This window comes from Tupaia chinensis, unplaced genomic scaffold (assembly GCF_000334495.1).
Source record: "Tupaia chinensis unplaced genomic scaffold, TupChi_1.0 Scaffold143797_1, whole genome shotgun sequence".
NCBI lineage: Eukaryota > Metazoa > Chordata > Mammalia > Scandentia > Tupaiidae > Tupaia > Tupaia belangeri.
In genome coordinates this window covers 94,143-109,254 of record NW_006203647.1, presented here as the reverse complement: position 1 = coordinate 109,254, position 15,112 = coordinate 94,143, and the positions used below count along the sequence as shown (strand labels likewise).

Sequence of the window (15,112 nt, the reverse complement as noted above, 5' to 3'; positions counted from 1 at the left end):
TCCGATTATTATTTTCATGATGCATCACTTTTGACTTGGAAAGAATAGTGTTAAAGAAGATGGTAACACTAGTTTTGGTAATGTGTGTGCACTCACTGGAGAGAGATGGATTTGGAGGAATGAGAAAGTACCCCTCATGGGGGATGGTCATTAAACAACCCCTTCTCCTCTATTTCTCCTTCTTCTTGTGATTTTTGGAATGCATACAGACATGTTTTTCAGGTCACCAGGTCTGGGACTCTAACTGCATAGTTGGTCATGTGGAATCCAGCTTCCTTAACCACCATGCCACCAGCTGGCCCCCTAGTTTACTTTTAAAAAATGACAGCTTTTTCAAGTATTTGTGTTCATTCTCAGTTGCTTAATACTTGAGTACCTGAAACTGGAGTGTTTTATAAGCATGGAGGCTCATTCAGCTCATGGTTTTGGAAGGTCCACATCTAGCGAAGGTCTTGGGAATGGATAACATGAAGGTGGCTATCAGATGTCAAGAGCTTTTGTGTTTGTGTCATTGTGCTGTCTCAATTCCCTGAACCTATCAGGACTTAATCATAGGGGCCACTACCCTGATGACTTCATCCTAATCACCTGATGAAGGCCCCAACTCTTTTTTTTTTTTTTTTTTTTTTAGGGGTTTTTTTTGCTTGCGGCAAGGTGACTTTGAGATTTTTGCTATAGGGCATGTGCACTTGCCAGAGAGACAGAGAGAGAAAGTCAGAAAGTGAGAAATCACCCCTTGTGGGGATGGCCACATCACAATCCCTTCTTCTCCATTTTCCTCTCTGGATTTTGGGCATGCACACACACATGCCTGGTGTTTTAAGCTACTGGGTCTGGTGCTTGAACTTATTTAACTATGTAGGAGTCCAGCGACGTAACCATTATGCCATCTTCTGGACTCAGGCCCCAATTTTTAATCACAAAGTTGGATTAAATTTTTGCCCTCTTAATCCCAACACAGCCACATTTCATCACATGAATTTGGGTGTGGGGGTGTATATTGAAACTAAGGCACTGAGTTATGTGTGTCCCATAATATTCACTTTTAAAGTGTACAGTTTAGTAGTCATTAGTATATTCAGAGAATGGTGCAGCTATCACCATTTTCTAGTATGAGAACTTCTTCATCGTCCTGTAAAGAAACCCTATACATATTGATAGTCACTCCTCATTCTTCTGTCACCAACCCCACTAATCTAATTAAGACTAATTCAGTCTCTATGAATTTGCTTGTTATGTACATTTCATATACATGTGACCATCCAATATGTGGTATTTTGTCACTGGCTATTTTCATATTTCATTTATGTTGTATTTTATATCAATACTCTATTCCTTTTCATTGCCAAATAATAGTCTACTGCATGAATAATGCCACATTTGTTAGTTCATTCATAAGTTTTTGGACATTTAAGTTATTCCTCCCTTTTGGATATTATGAATAATGCTGCTATGAAGTTTTGTATACATGATTTTGTGTGTATATATTTTCATTTTTCTTTGGCATGTACTTCGGAGTATGGTGACTCACTTACAGCCTAAGATTTAAATACCAGTTTAGTTTCCAGACTTTGCTATACTCTTCTGCTTTGTCCTACTTATCTGCCACTTAAGGGCCATTCTGAAATGTAGATGTTATTTCATACTATAGTTCAGTTCTGTAAGTTTTTGCTGTGTTGATCTGATCAGTTGAATGTATGGGTCACTTGGGGGGTATGCTCAGGACTTTATACACAGACTTAAAGAAATATCTTTCTCAGCTCCCTTCATCTTTGTAATCGCTTCCATTTTCTAGTTAGGTGGATGAGGAAGGTTGCTGACTCTGGTGTTAAGTGCTTAGTGAAAGGTGGTAATGGTCCATCCCCCAGTCTCTGCAACTGCTTTAGTCCCAGTGATGAGTGGTAGGGATGTTACCTCTTTGCTGTCATTCACTTAGTTCAGAGCAGGGATGATTGACTCCACCCTACACTTTCCCTCAGTTGGGAAAGGTAGATAGTTACTAGTTTTCTAGATAAAATATAAATACATATAAAAAGATTCACTGTAAATTAAAAACTTTAAAGTTGATTTTCTACATCTCCTATTAAAAAATAGAAAGTTAAAGAAAAATGTCCATATTTTGATGTTTTAATTTTAATGCTGGGTTTCTTTTCTATATTTTTGACAATGTAATTATGGTGATGAGTTTTTTTTCCTGAAAAATAGAATTTATTATTGTAACTAATTTATGTGAAATTAACATAGCATGTTAAAACTTAAATTATGAGCTTAGATGGGAAGTGGTATAATGTTGTGGAAAAACCTGTAACATACACAGTCATGTGTTGAGTAACAACAGGGATAATTCTGAGAAACACATAGTTAGTTCATTTCATTGTTGTATGAAGTATAATATACTTAAACAGACCTAGTGGTATAGCCTACTGCGTTCTTAGGCCAAATGATATAGCCTGTATGCTCTTTATGGGACTACACTATTTATGTGATTCATTGTTGACCAAAACATTGTTATATAGTGTATGACTCTATTGCTTTTTTTTAAGGCTAGAAAAAATCCTGTGAAATAGATGTTGTTATTCTCGTTTTACAATGGACATAGAGGATGAAGACACTAAAGCAGTTTTTTTGTAAATTCTGGTAGCTGCCAAGTGACAAATGAGTAACCAAAATGTGCTTGCCTGACTTTTTTCCGTATCAAGCCATCCTTTTTTCTACAGTAAGAAGTTTCTCCTTAGCTGTAAACTCATAATCTTACCTACATTTCCATTTAAGAATCACTGTATTGTAGGAAAGAAATTGAAATAATGTTCACTGTTAATGTACAAGTTTAACGAATATTTTTTAAATGCATGGAATGATTTCCCCTAATTATTATTATTATTTTTTAAAATTTTTTGTCTATTTAGGGACCAGCAATTGATGTAATGGCTATGTTAGACTGCCATGTAGTTGACCGTGGTTTGAGTCCCAGACCCAGTGGCTTAAACTCATGCCAGGTGCATGTGAGCGCATGCCCAAGATCCTGAGAGGAGAATGGAGGAGAAGGGAGAGGGGGGATGGAGAGAAAGGGTTGTTGGGGTGGCCCCCCCCCCTGGGGGGGGGGTGATTTCTCGTTTTCTGTCTCTCTCTGTCTTTCTGGCAAGCACAGGCACCCTATAGCAAAAACCTCTCCAAAAAAATTACTTTCTTAAATAGAAGTTAAATACTTTATTTATTTAAATTTGACAAGAGAGGAAACCTCTCCAAAAAAATTATTTTCTTAAATAGAAGTTAAATACTTTATTTATTTAAATTTGACATGACAGGGACAGAGTGAGAAGGAGAAAGAGGAAGTGAGAAAGCAAACTGCCAGGTCTGGGACTTGAGCCACGGTTGGCCATATGGGAATCTAGCACCCTTAACCACCATGCCACCAGCTGGGGTCTCCCCTAATTATTATTATTATTATACTTGCCAGAGAGAGAGAGAAATCACCCCCCAGGTGATGGCTATGCCATAACATTGCTCTTTCATTTTCCTTTTGGGACTTCGGGCATGTGTCTGGAGTGATTTTCAAGCCACTAGGTCCAGGATTTGAACAGCGCAGTGGTTCATGTGGGATCCAGCACCTTAACCTCCATGCCACCTGTTGGCCCCCCAAATTGTTTTGTTTTGTTTTATTTTATTTTACTTATTTTATTTATTGCCAGAGGACATGTGCTTGCCAAAACAGAGAGGAAGAGAAAAAGCACCCCCTCAGTGGGACAAGATCACACTGCAATCTTTTTTTCTACATTTCTCCATTTTTGTCAGGATTTTAAGCATGCATGCACAGACATCTGGCATGCTTTTCAAGTTGCTCTGGTTGGAAATTGAACTGTGGTTGGCCGTGTAATGGATCTGGCTCTCTGTGCACAGGAATTTACTGCTATGCTATCGGACTGGCCCTGTTTTATTTTTCTCAGAAAAGCCTAGGAAGATTATATAAGGAAGATACATTATTTATAAAGAATTATTTATTTAATTTAATTTTTTTTTAAGTGTGTTATAGGGCATGTGTGCTCACCATAGAGAGTCAGAGAAAGAGAGAGAGAGGAAGAGAAAGCAAGCTGCCAAGTCTGGAATTTGAACTGTGGTTGGCCATGTGGAAGTCTAGTGTCTTAGCAACCATGCCAACTGCTGGCCCCTGAGGATAAATTTTTTTTTATAAAGAATTATTTTATTTAACTTTTAAAATTTATTTATTTATTTATTTTTTTAATTTGACCAGAGAGAGAGAGAGAGAGGGAGGGAGGGAGAGAGAGAGAGAGGAACTGAGAAAGCAAGCTATCAGGTACAGAACTGAAATTGCAGTTGACCATGTGGGAGTCCATGATCCTCAACCACCATGCCACCTGCTGACTCCAAGGATAAATATTTTTTTACCTATTATTATTGCTAAATAATCTGGATGTTTGTACCTGTAGTAAATGTAAATATATACATATACATACATACATATATATATGTAGACATGATGTATATCTATGGGGTTGCTGGAAAAGTTATGATGCATTTTTGCATAGAAATATGTCATGACTTTTCTGACAACCCTATATATATATAAATACACAAGTATGTATATATGCATACATGTATATGTATGTGTATATATACTTATATATAATTAATATGTACATGTAACATATGTCTAATAGTTCTATACCAGAGTGATGGAGACTACTTTACTATATGCTCTATGACAGGTATAATCACTACATGCACTTACGTTTATTTAATTAATTAATTAATTTAAAGAAAAGCAGTTTTAACTTTAATAGATCAAAGAAATGCTAAGGAACTTTGCTTAAAACTTAAAGCCAGGAAACAGGTTAGGATCCTGTTCAAATGGTAGGTACATGATCCTATCAACAGCTCAAGACAGGACAAAAATCCTTAAACCAGAAAACAAAGCCTAGAAGAAAAATCAGCAATGCTATTTCACCTGTTCAGTCTCATGTACTTACTCCATCTTATTTCAAGTATTTATTTGAAGACCATATTTCTTTTTTTTTTTGGAGAGGTTTTTGCTATAGGGCACATGCACTCGCCAGGCAGACAGAGACAAAGAGACAGAAAGCGAGAAATCACCCCCCGGGGGGATGGCCACGCCGCAATCCCTTTTCCTCCATTCTCCTCTGGGGATCTTGGGCATGCACGCACACGTGCCCGGCATGAGTTTTTTTAGCCACTGGGTCTGGGACGTGAACCGTAGCCGACTATGTGGGAGTCCAGCGACATAGCCATTACGCTAACTGCTGGTCCCAAGACCATATTTCAAGTACTCAATTGACACATGTGCCTAGTGGCTACCATATTGGGCAGTAAATCTATAGAACATTTTCATCATTGTAGGAAGTTCTGTCAAAGCAGCATTGTTCTATAAGGTCTGGGAGGGCAGAGGATTTTTAAAATTTTGTTTTATTCAATTCTTATTTTAACAGCTTTATTGAGATGTGCTTTATACCATTACTTTCACAAGTTTAAAGTTCACAAATAAATAGTTATAAAAAATGTATTTAGGGCTGGCTCCATGCCCAGGTGGTTAAGGTAGCTGAATTCCACATGGTTGACCTGGTGGTTTGAATCCTGGACCCATCAGCTTGAAAAACATATCAAGGATGTATGCATGCCCCAGATCCCAATGAAATGGAGGAATGGAGATGGGATAGAAGCATGATCATTCCCTATGGATGTATTTTCTCCTTCTCTCTCTCTCTCTCTCTGGATAGTGCACATGCCCTCTGGCAAAATAAAAAAAATTATAGAGTCGTAGAACCATAGTTTTAGAGTGTTTTCATAAGCCCATCAAAGAAACCTTGTATACATTAGTAGTAGTCACCACCCTATTTCCTTTCCCCCTTTCCACCATTAGGCAACCACTAATCTGCTTTCTAGAGATAAAAAAAATTCATTGTTTTATCCCCTGTGTCTGTAATATTGCCTGGCATTCAGTAAATATATTTGAATCACATGCCTGTGTGTATATATTTTTTTCTATAGTTCACTTAGGGAGAGAGTCAAATTGTAGAAATGAATTTATATCTGTGGCTTACTAAAAATTAACTTCTAGAATATCTTATGTTTTCAGTAGAATACCAATGTGTATTTTAGATTTATGAAATTAATTTTCATAATGGTGTTTTAGAGAAATTTTCTTACTCTGAATAATCCACCCAAGTGATACTATAATTTCTAAAAATGTAGTGATAAAGGAACTGTAGTAGGCAAAAATTTCAGCTGTTTTTATGACCTTTGCCCCTGGTGTTACTCTGCTCATGTTACATTATATGGCAAAAGGGACATAATCTGGGTTGGCTTAATCTTATCACATGAGTCCTTTAAAGGCAGAGAATTTCTCCAAGGTACCAGCAGAAGCAGCAGCTGAAGATTTGAGGCCTAAGGAGGATTTAACATGCTGGTTTAAGATGCAAGGGGCCATGTTTGAAAGGACTGAGAGTAAACTGTAGGAGCTAAGAGCAACACCTAGGTTACAAAGGGAAGGGAAATGGGGATCTTAGTCCACAACCTGAATGAGCTTGGAATTGGGTTATTTTCTAGAGCCTCTTGATAACAACCAAGTTTAGCTACCTCCCATCAAAACCCATAGGAACTTTTGACCTATAGAATTATGTGATAAAATGCATGTTGTTTTACATTTATGAGTTTGTAATAATTTTTTACCTAGTAATAAAAAAAAAATTCAAGAACATATTTAGTAACAGAAAGATGGGATTCTGGTTTACTTTTAGTTAGAGATATTGTTCAATTAAACAGAAAGTTAAATTAATTGCTTAAGCAATTAATGATGGCCAATTGAGTTTTGTTATTTTTAATGACAAAAAAAATGAGTATGATTTATAAATTTAGCTTTGTATTTGGTTGTCGGAAAAGTCATGACAGTTTTTTCCTTTTTTTTAATGCAAAAATGAGTCATGACTTTTTCAACCACCCAATCTAGTACTTTGGGTGCCTTCCTTTGCTTTCTTTATTACTATAATGAGTGATAGGAATTAACACTCTAAGTGGTTAATGTAAATTTACTAATTTCTTTCTGGATCCTTGAAAGGAAGATGCTCTGGAATTTCTAAAGTTTTATCTAGTTGACCCTGTTTGACTCATAGTATACTTTCTCTACTCTGAGCCAAAAAGTGAATAGTAAAGATAGATTATAGACAGCGTAAGTTTCTGAAAAAATTAGTTGATGTGTCAGTTTAGCCCGAAGGGGAAGAGATTGATCTTCTTAGATAGATAAATTTGAAAAGAAAAGAATGATTACTATGTAGAAGAGAAATAGATTATATAACTAAAAAAATGTTTATGTCATATAGTTATCTCAATAGCATAAGGCAGTGTTGAAGAAAAATCTATTATAGGTTGCTACAGTTTGTATGTCCCCAAAATATTACATCTGTCTACCCCAGCTTCAGTCAGCCCTGAATCCCAGGCATGCATGTTTCTGATGTCTTCAAGAAGGGCTCTGGATAAGATCCCAGAACTTTCCTGAGTGGGACGGCCTTGCAGAGTTTTATGTTACTGTTGTACCACCATCCAGTCCCAAGAGAAGATTTTTTAAAATGAAATATACTGAATAAACATTTACGTAGGGTCTCCCCTTTTATTACCTGGCTTTTTGCAAAATGGGAAAAGTATATGATTTTGAGGATGTGATAATAAATTTATAAATCTTTGTTGATCTTCTTTGTTTTAGAGAAACATATTTTTTTGCTTCTAGCTTTTTCTCTGTGGGTTTTTTAATTTCTCTGAGCATATTTAAGACTTGATATAAGGCCTTTGCTAGAAAGTTGATCGTCTATGTTTTCTCATGGACCATTTCTTTTAATTTCTCTTGTGATTGAGTTATATTTTCCTCCCGGACATGTGGTTAGTATAATGTAATAACTCTAGAGATCAGATTTTTTCCCCTCTTCTGGGTTTGTTTTTGTTGCTTTTGTGGGTTGTATTTATTTGTCTACCCACTTTTTGAAGCTTTTTTTGGTAACTTCTATTTTTTGTTGTGTCTGGTTTCTAAAATCTGTTCTTTTAGCTTGTAATCAGCTTGTATTTTGACAGGGATTTCTTTAAATGCCTGGAGCCAAGCAAATAAACCTCATCTTTCTAAATTGGCTCTGTGTTGGGGTGCTCCTTCAGTGCTTAGCTAGTTCGTTTATAGCTCTGTCTTAGCCTTCACTTCCTGCTAGCCCCTGGCCTCAAGATTAGTCTGGTGTAAAAGCTTAGCATCCTCATCTTTTCTGTGTTCACAGTCTGCCAGGAGTGTGCATGCAGTTTCCTAAATTTCCCTTTGAAAGGGCATATAGGCAAGCAATAGCTTTTCAGTGCCCCAATTCTCTAAATAATCTGTCTTTTTAGCTTTTCTTCCCATAAGGCAGTAAGAAATAAAGAGAACTCTGAAGAATATAGAAAGAGTAGATCGACAAAGTAGCCATTACTACTCCTGGTGCTGAGATAGCATATCTAGGTAAGAACTGCTTCCATTTCCTGGCCTGAGATCCAGATTTTGCGGGAGGGCATGTTTGTGGCTTGAATAGCAGAAGAGCTGCCTTAGGGCTTTTTACAGGTAGAACTTGCCATAAAACTACCTTATAGAAGGTTGGAGAAAAGTGTTCATGGGGAGGTAGCTTAGGCATTCTACTACAGAACTGCCTAAGGAGAAGTGCTGGGGAAGCTGTTGGTGGCTGGGTGCTGCTGGACAGCACATACTGTAGGAATATAGTACCACAGAGGCCACAGATGGCACAGGATCTTATTGAGCACGCTCGAACAAGGAAGCAAAACCCTATTCTCCTGCACTCTTCTGTGAACTCTGACAAAAACGAAAGATCTAACAGTTTGGAGAAAACCCTCAGAAGAATTTAATGGGTATCTCTATAAAGCTCAAGGTGTTATAGATGACATTGTCAGTAGTCTAATAGACCATATATGCCCAGGACCCTGTTGCTTGTATTGGGACAACTTGGTAACTTCATTGGATATTTTGGAGCACTTGGAAGAGAACTGCTGTGTGATGCGTTACACTACCGCTGGTCAGTTTTGGAATATAATTTTTCCGAGAGAGTTTGTTGATTTCTCCTACACCGTGGGCTATGAAGAAGGGCTTTTATCCTGTGGGATAAGTCTTGACTGGAGTGAAAAGAGAACAGAATTTGTCTGTGGGTATAACCATCCATGTGGTTGGTTTGGTGTTCCACTTAAAGACCATCCAAGCCAGATCCTTTGACCGGCTATATTCAGACAGACCTATGTGGAATGATTCCTCAGTCTGCAGTAGACGCAGCCATGGCGAGCACTTCATCCAGCTTCTACAGTGATTTACAAAAAGCCTTACACAAGGCATGATACTGTCAGACTTCCAGTGCTGTGATTCCCCTTAATCAGCTCCCCTCTAGCTGAGGCCTGTAGAAATTGTCCATTCCTCTCTTCTGCAGAGCCTGTCGGAAAATCTGAGATTTTCCTTTTTATTTAGTAGTACAGTTTTATGTTTTATTCCCAACATAAATAGCTTTCTATGAGATGGCATTTTAATTTTCTTAAATAGATGTTCGCACTGTGTTTGGTATGGCACTGAATCTAGGGATAGAAAGTAAGAAATCCCGAAGAAGTAAAGTTCTTTGGCCCAAACTCTTAAGAAATTGGGAGTATGAAAATGTTGGCTGCTTGGAAATTAGAGAAAGCACAAGCTTTATGCTGTTTGGTTAAAGTCACCTATTTTAGAGCTTTATGAACATCTTGTGAAATTTTAATTTTTAAGTTAAATCTTAATGCTTTACTTTTGGTGTGTTACAAGTTTGCTGATATTTTGGACAGATGCAAAAAATCCTTCTCTGTATTTTATAAATATTAGCTTCATTGTAGGTTGACTTATACTACTTTTAAGCATTGAAAAGACCAAAAATGACAGAATATCATAATAACTACAGGTAAAAATTAAAAAAAAGTCATCATATCCATCATGTTCTATTAATTACTCATAATTAGTCACAGTCACACTAAATATTCTCTTATCTAAAGACTAGAGTGTAAAGTTAATTTTAGCAATTTATATATAAAATAAAAATGAGGAAATTGAAACTATGCAAAGGTATTATCATCCTTGATTGTGTAATTACTTATAAGATCATAATAGATATTTATGGTTTTGCTCTTCTATAACATATTCCATATGCTCCCCTGCCCCCAATTAGAATCTCAGCTGCTTAGAGTTTTACGTGATTGAGTAAGTTGACACAAATGTAAAGGGCTGATTCCTCAACAGCGCTGCTTTGCAAGGACCTATCTTCTACTAATAGATTTCTCATCCTGTTTCTAATTGTATTTGATGTGTCTTTAAGCCTGTCTGTTGAATTCTTAATTTTGATTATTGTAGTTTTTAGTACTAGAATTTGCATTATTTTTTCACTTTTTTTTATGTTTTTTGATGAACTATAAAAGTTTTGTCTTTTTGTACTTAGTAAGCATATTCGTTTTACAGGTTACATGTGATAATATCAATAATTAGAATATCTTGGAGTCTGTTACTATTTTCTATTACTACTTATTTTGTTGTCTTGTATTTTTATATACCTAATTACCTTTGATAATGCTAGACATGTTATCTGAAAAATTATTGGCTGGAATAATTTGAAGTTTAGGATAATGTTATCTTTCTTTAGAGAGAATTACATCTTTGATTAAGATCTTTAGCATATTGGCAGTCACCTGGGCTAGGGAATAGTCCAGGTAAGGGCTAGTTTACTTCTGGTACACCCTGACCTTAATAGCAGGACTTTGCTTCTTAGTCAAGTGCCAGGCTGTTTATTTGATGTCTTACCTTTGTGAGCCATTGCCTCCAACTTTTGTTCCCTGACTTCTTGAGGTTGCCAAATGCACTGTCAGCCTCTTGGCAATATCTTCTAAGTAAGCAAATCTCTCCAGAGCAAAAACAGCTGTGAATGCCTACTTTTTCCTAAATAATTTTCAACTTCTGGATCTTGGCTGGGTAGATTTTATCATTTTGTTATTTACAAGACACATTTAAGATTGTAAAATTACTTTTCCATTTTTTTAAGAGACATTTTTGCTGTAGGACTTGTGTATTCTCCAGAGAGATAGAAAGCGAAAAATCACCCCCCCTGGGGGAGGGGTAGGGTGGCCACCCTGCAATGTCTTCTCTTCCGTTCTCCTCTTGGGCTCTTAGGCACACATGCACACATGCCCGGTGTGAGTTTAAGCTGTTGAGTCCAGTACTTGAACTGGGGTCAGTTATGTGGGAGTCTAGCAGTGTAACCATTTCTCCATCTGCTGGTCCCTATTTTTTTAGTTTTTTTAATTGTCTTCAGTGGAGTAGTTAGTTGTCTGAATTACCTCATCTAGTATTATTGGAGATGAAAAGTCAGGGTAAGTTATTTATCCTGTTATTAAAACTGTGCTTCAGTTTTGTCATCTGCGATATGGGATTACTAATTACTCACTATCTCATAGGTTTTTCTGTTATATGTCTTTATTATTATTATTATTATTATTTTCCATAGGGTGTATACGCTTGAGAGAGAGAGAGAGAGAGAGAGAAAGAGAGAAAGTGAGAAATCGCTCCCTGGTGGGGAGAGAGGGTGATGGCCATGTTGCAATCCCTTCTCCTCCATTCTCCTCTTGTGATTTTGGTCATGCATGCACAGGTGCCCAGTGTGATTTTCAAGCATGGGGTCTAGGACTCGAACCATGGTTAGCTACATGGGAGTTCAGCAGCTTTTCCACTGTGCCACCTGCTGGCTCCTCTTATAGGGCTTTTGAATTTTAGATAAGGTAATACTTTCTATTCTTGCAGTAATACCTGACATCTGGAAAATGCTCAATTTATTATTATATTAATTTGAGATCACAAGAATTTGTCTGTTTTCAGAATTTTTTTCTAAGCATAAATTAGCTCCCTTATTACCCAAAGTAATTTTCAGGGATTATAAAAGACTTACAAATAACAGTAAAATTGACTGGCTTTTCTGTCAGCACTTATTTAGGTAAATGAAACCTTTTTTTCCCCTCTAATATGTTTAAGGCTCTTTAATGTAAGAAAAATTTAATGTTACCCAAAATTAGATAATGCTCCTGATATCTGTATGTGTGTATGTTTATGTGAATACATAAATACCAATTTGCTGTAATATGTGTTGTGTTTGTATACATGTATAAATAGATAAATGCTAAGTGGAAATATATTTTCATTATTTAAAATATGGTCTTATGTTGATAAATACAATAATTGGGTTGGAAGTAAGGAAAACTAAAATAGAATTGAGATCTTGTTTAAGTTATTTTTGAATTTCAAATATCTGAGGTTTTTATAATTTGTTTTTATATGTAAAATAGAAGGTTCAAGCCTTTTAATTTCCCTATTTTTAAAATTGACTGAGTTCTTGGACTAACTTTGAAGTAGTGAAGAGAAAATGATACGGAAAATAGCAGAACTCTGTAAAATCTGGTGCTGTCTAGAAACGATATACTCCCCAAAGTGGGATATACATATGCTCTTCTCTGTTCCATAGATCTGCTTGTTTCTAAGTGTATTTGAGCCTTCTTTTGCCTTAGCCCAATTTTTGTGCAGATGAAGTTAACTTAATCTGTTTCATAGCAGCATTGAACTTATCAGTCCAGTGTTTAGTCTTTCATGACCTTTTCCACTCTGTAAATTGAAATGGTCATGCTATATCAAGGTTTAAAGAAATCTAAAATATATTTCTTTTGTGATTTAGAGACAGTTATGGCAATTTGAAAAATTCTAAGTTGTGAATAAATCTTCCTTTTAGGAAATTGCTATGTCCCATTCATTGGGCTTAATGACTTAAATTTTTTTCTCTTTATGATGGAGTGCATGCCTGTGTACTAGGGAGGGAGAGAAAGAGGGAGACAGACAGACAGTAAGAATCCTCCTCTCCCCTTGGCCCTGGTTACTCTGCAGTCCTTCCTCCAATCCTCTATTCCATTAGGATCCTGGGCATGTGCTTGGTGTGTTGCCACCTGGCTCAGAATTTAACCCCAGATGGCCATGTGGCATCCAGCTTCCTCTGCACAGTGCTAACCTCTGTGCTACAGAGCTGGCCCCGCTCTAATTTTCTTATATGACTGTATTTTAAAGTTATTTTGAGGTAATTATTTTCATGATTTTATTTTCTCTTCTAGGTTAACAGAACCTTCTGGATATTTAACAGATGGTCCAATTAACTATAAGTATAAAACTAAATGTACATGGCTAATTGAAGGCTAGTAAGTATACAATTTAGGTTGAATTAATTTATTTTATTCTGAAATGATAAAGGTGATCGTATTAATGTTAAAGCATTAAAGTATAATGACTATATATTTTATTGTTTATTATTGAAAAATATTATTCACAACATGAGTGGTTTTCAAAAGATTTGTAGAAATGTACATTATGGAAGAAGTGTGCATGGATTTAATTTTTTTTTTTTTTTTGGAGCGGTTTTTGCTATAGGGCACGTGCGCTCGCCAGACAGACAGAGAGAGACAGAGAGACAGAAAGCGAGAAATCACCCCCCGGGGGGGATGGCCACGCTGCAATCCCTTCTCCTCCAGACTCTTCTCGGGATCTTGGGCACACACGCACATGCGCCTGGTGTGAGTTTTAAGCCACCAGGTCCGGGACGTGAACCGTGGTCGATTACGTGGGAGTCCAGCGACATAGCCATTACGCTAACTGCTGGTCCCGGATTTAATTTTTTTTGCACCAATGTAACCTCTTACTTTAATTCCATTTTTTCTATAGACTTTTTGAAGTCCCATTTTTCATGGGACTTAAAACATTATGGTTATCACACTTAATGTAATTACAGTATTCCTTCAGTTTTGATTATAGTTTAATTTTTATATGTGTTTTATTTTTGAGTTGTTTTACTTTGGTAATGAATCGGCATTTTTTTTGGCTAAAGGCATATTGTTATGGAATTTGAAGAAAATACTGTAGGAAGTATACAACTATTCTATGCTGGATATACCATTGATTCATACTATTTAGCATTTTAGTTTTAAAGACTGTCAATTTATGTGTATGTACAATAATATACATATAGCAGAGATAAATAAGTACTATACTATACCAGAAATACAGATTTCTTTAGAAATAGTCTTAATTATTTCTGTAGTTAATTTTTAAAAAGAACAATTTGTTGAAGAGAAAGTGAATTATCCATTTATAGGTTTTTTTTTTAGTAATTAGTGCTTCAAACGGAATTTTATCTATTTAAGCATATTTTGAGTGGACCATAAGTAAGTTTATATGAATTATTTTTAGGCTGTGGTTTTTTTGGTTGTTATTTTAAAGGTATTTTTAAAACTTAAAAGGTATTAATTCTCTGCTGCATACCTATAGTCTCAGTGAGTTTGTTAATGAGACCTTTTGATTAAATTTAGAAGAACATATTAGTGCCTCCACTTAAGGGCTCTGAAGAAATGAAGGTAATTGCTTCGTGCATATTGAATTTATGTATTTACTTTTAAAGTTATTTATTATTATTTTGAGGACAGGGCCTTACACTGACTTGAGCCTTCTGCTTTACCTCCTGAGTAGCTGGGACTATAGCCATATGCCACTGTACTCAGTTTTGTTTTAGGATAGGCCAAGAATAGAACCCAGGCCTCCCATATGGCTTCAGGTTATGGAGCAATAGTATTTTCCCCATGTGCACCACCATGGCTGGGCCCATGAATGTTGAATTTTAAAAATCAACTTACGTACAATAAAACGCACCCATTTTAATAAAAATTCAATAAGGTTTTTATTAATGTATGTAATCTATGTAATCTCTACCTTTGTCTAACTTACAGCTACTCAAAGTAGGAGGATCATAAGATCAGTGCCAGCATGGACAATGTTTGTTTCCTGGATTTGATCAAAACACATTATATTCTTCATTGAAAAGTCATAATACTCTATCTGCTAATACATAGTTGTTATGTGCCAATAAAAAAGTGAAACGAGAAAAAAAGACATAGAACATTTCTTGTTGACTAAATTCTTAGAAAAGAACATACAAATTATTTATAGTGGTTTATTAATCTTTTAATCTGGTGATTCAAGGATTTATAG

General features: G+C 36.1%; 1 protein-coding gene and 1 pseudogene across 1 annotated transcript in view; both read left to right on the top strand.

Moving 5' to 3' along the window:
- The window catches only part of LOC102496389 (attractin-like protein 1), an 84,562-nt gene that overhangs the window by 14,119 nt on the left and 55,331 nt on the right, over window positions 1-15,112 (top strand). The window contains exon 3 of the mRNA XM_027766974.1: window positions 13,189-13,272. Coding sequence (XP_027622775.1) covers window positions 13,189-13,272 — 84 coding nt within the window. The remainder of the gene's footprint in view (window positions 1-13,188; window positions 13,273-15,112) is intronic.
- Window positions 8,840-9,375, top strand: LOC106733460 (stAR-related lipid transfer protein 4 pseudogene; annotated as a pseudogene).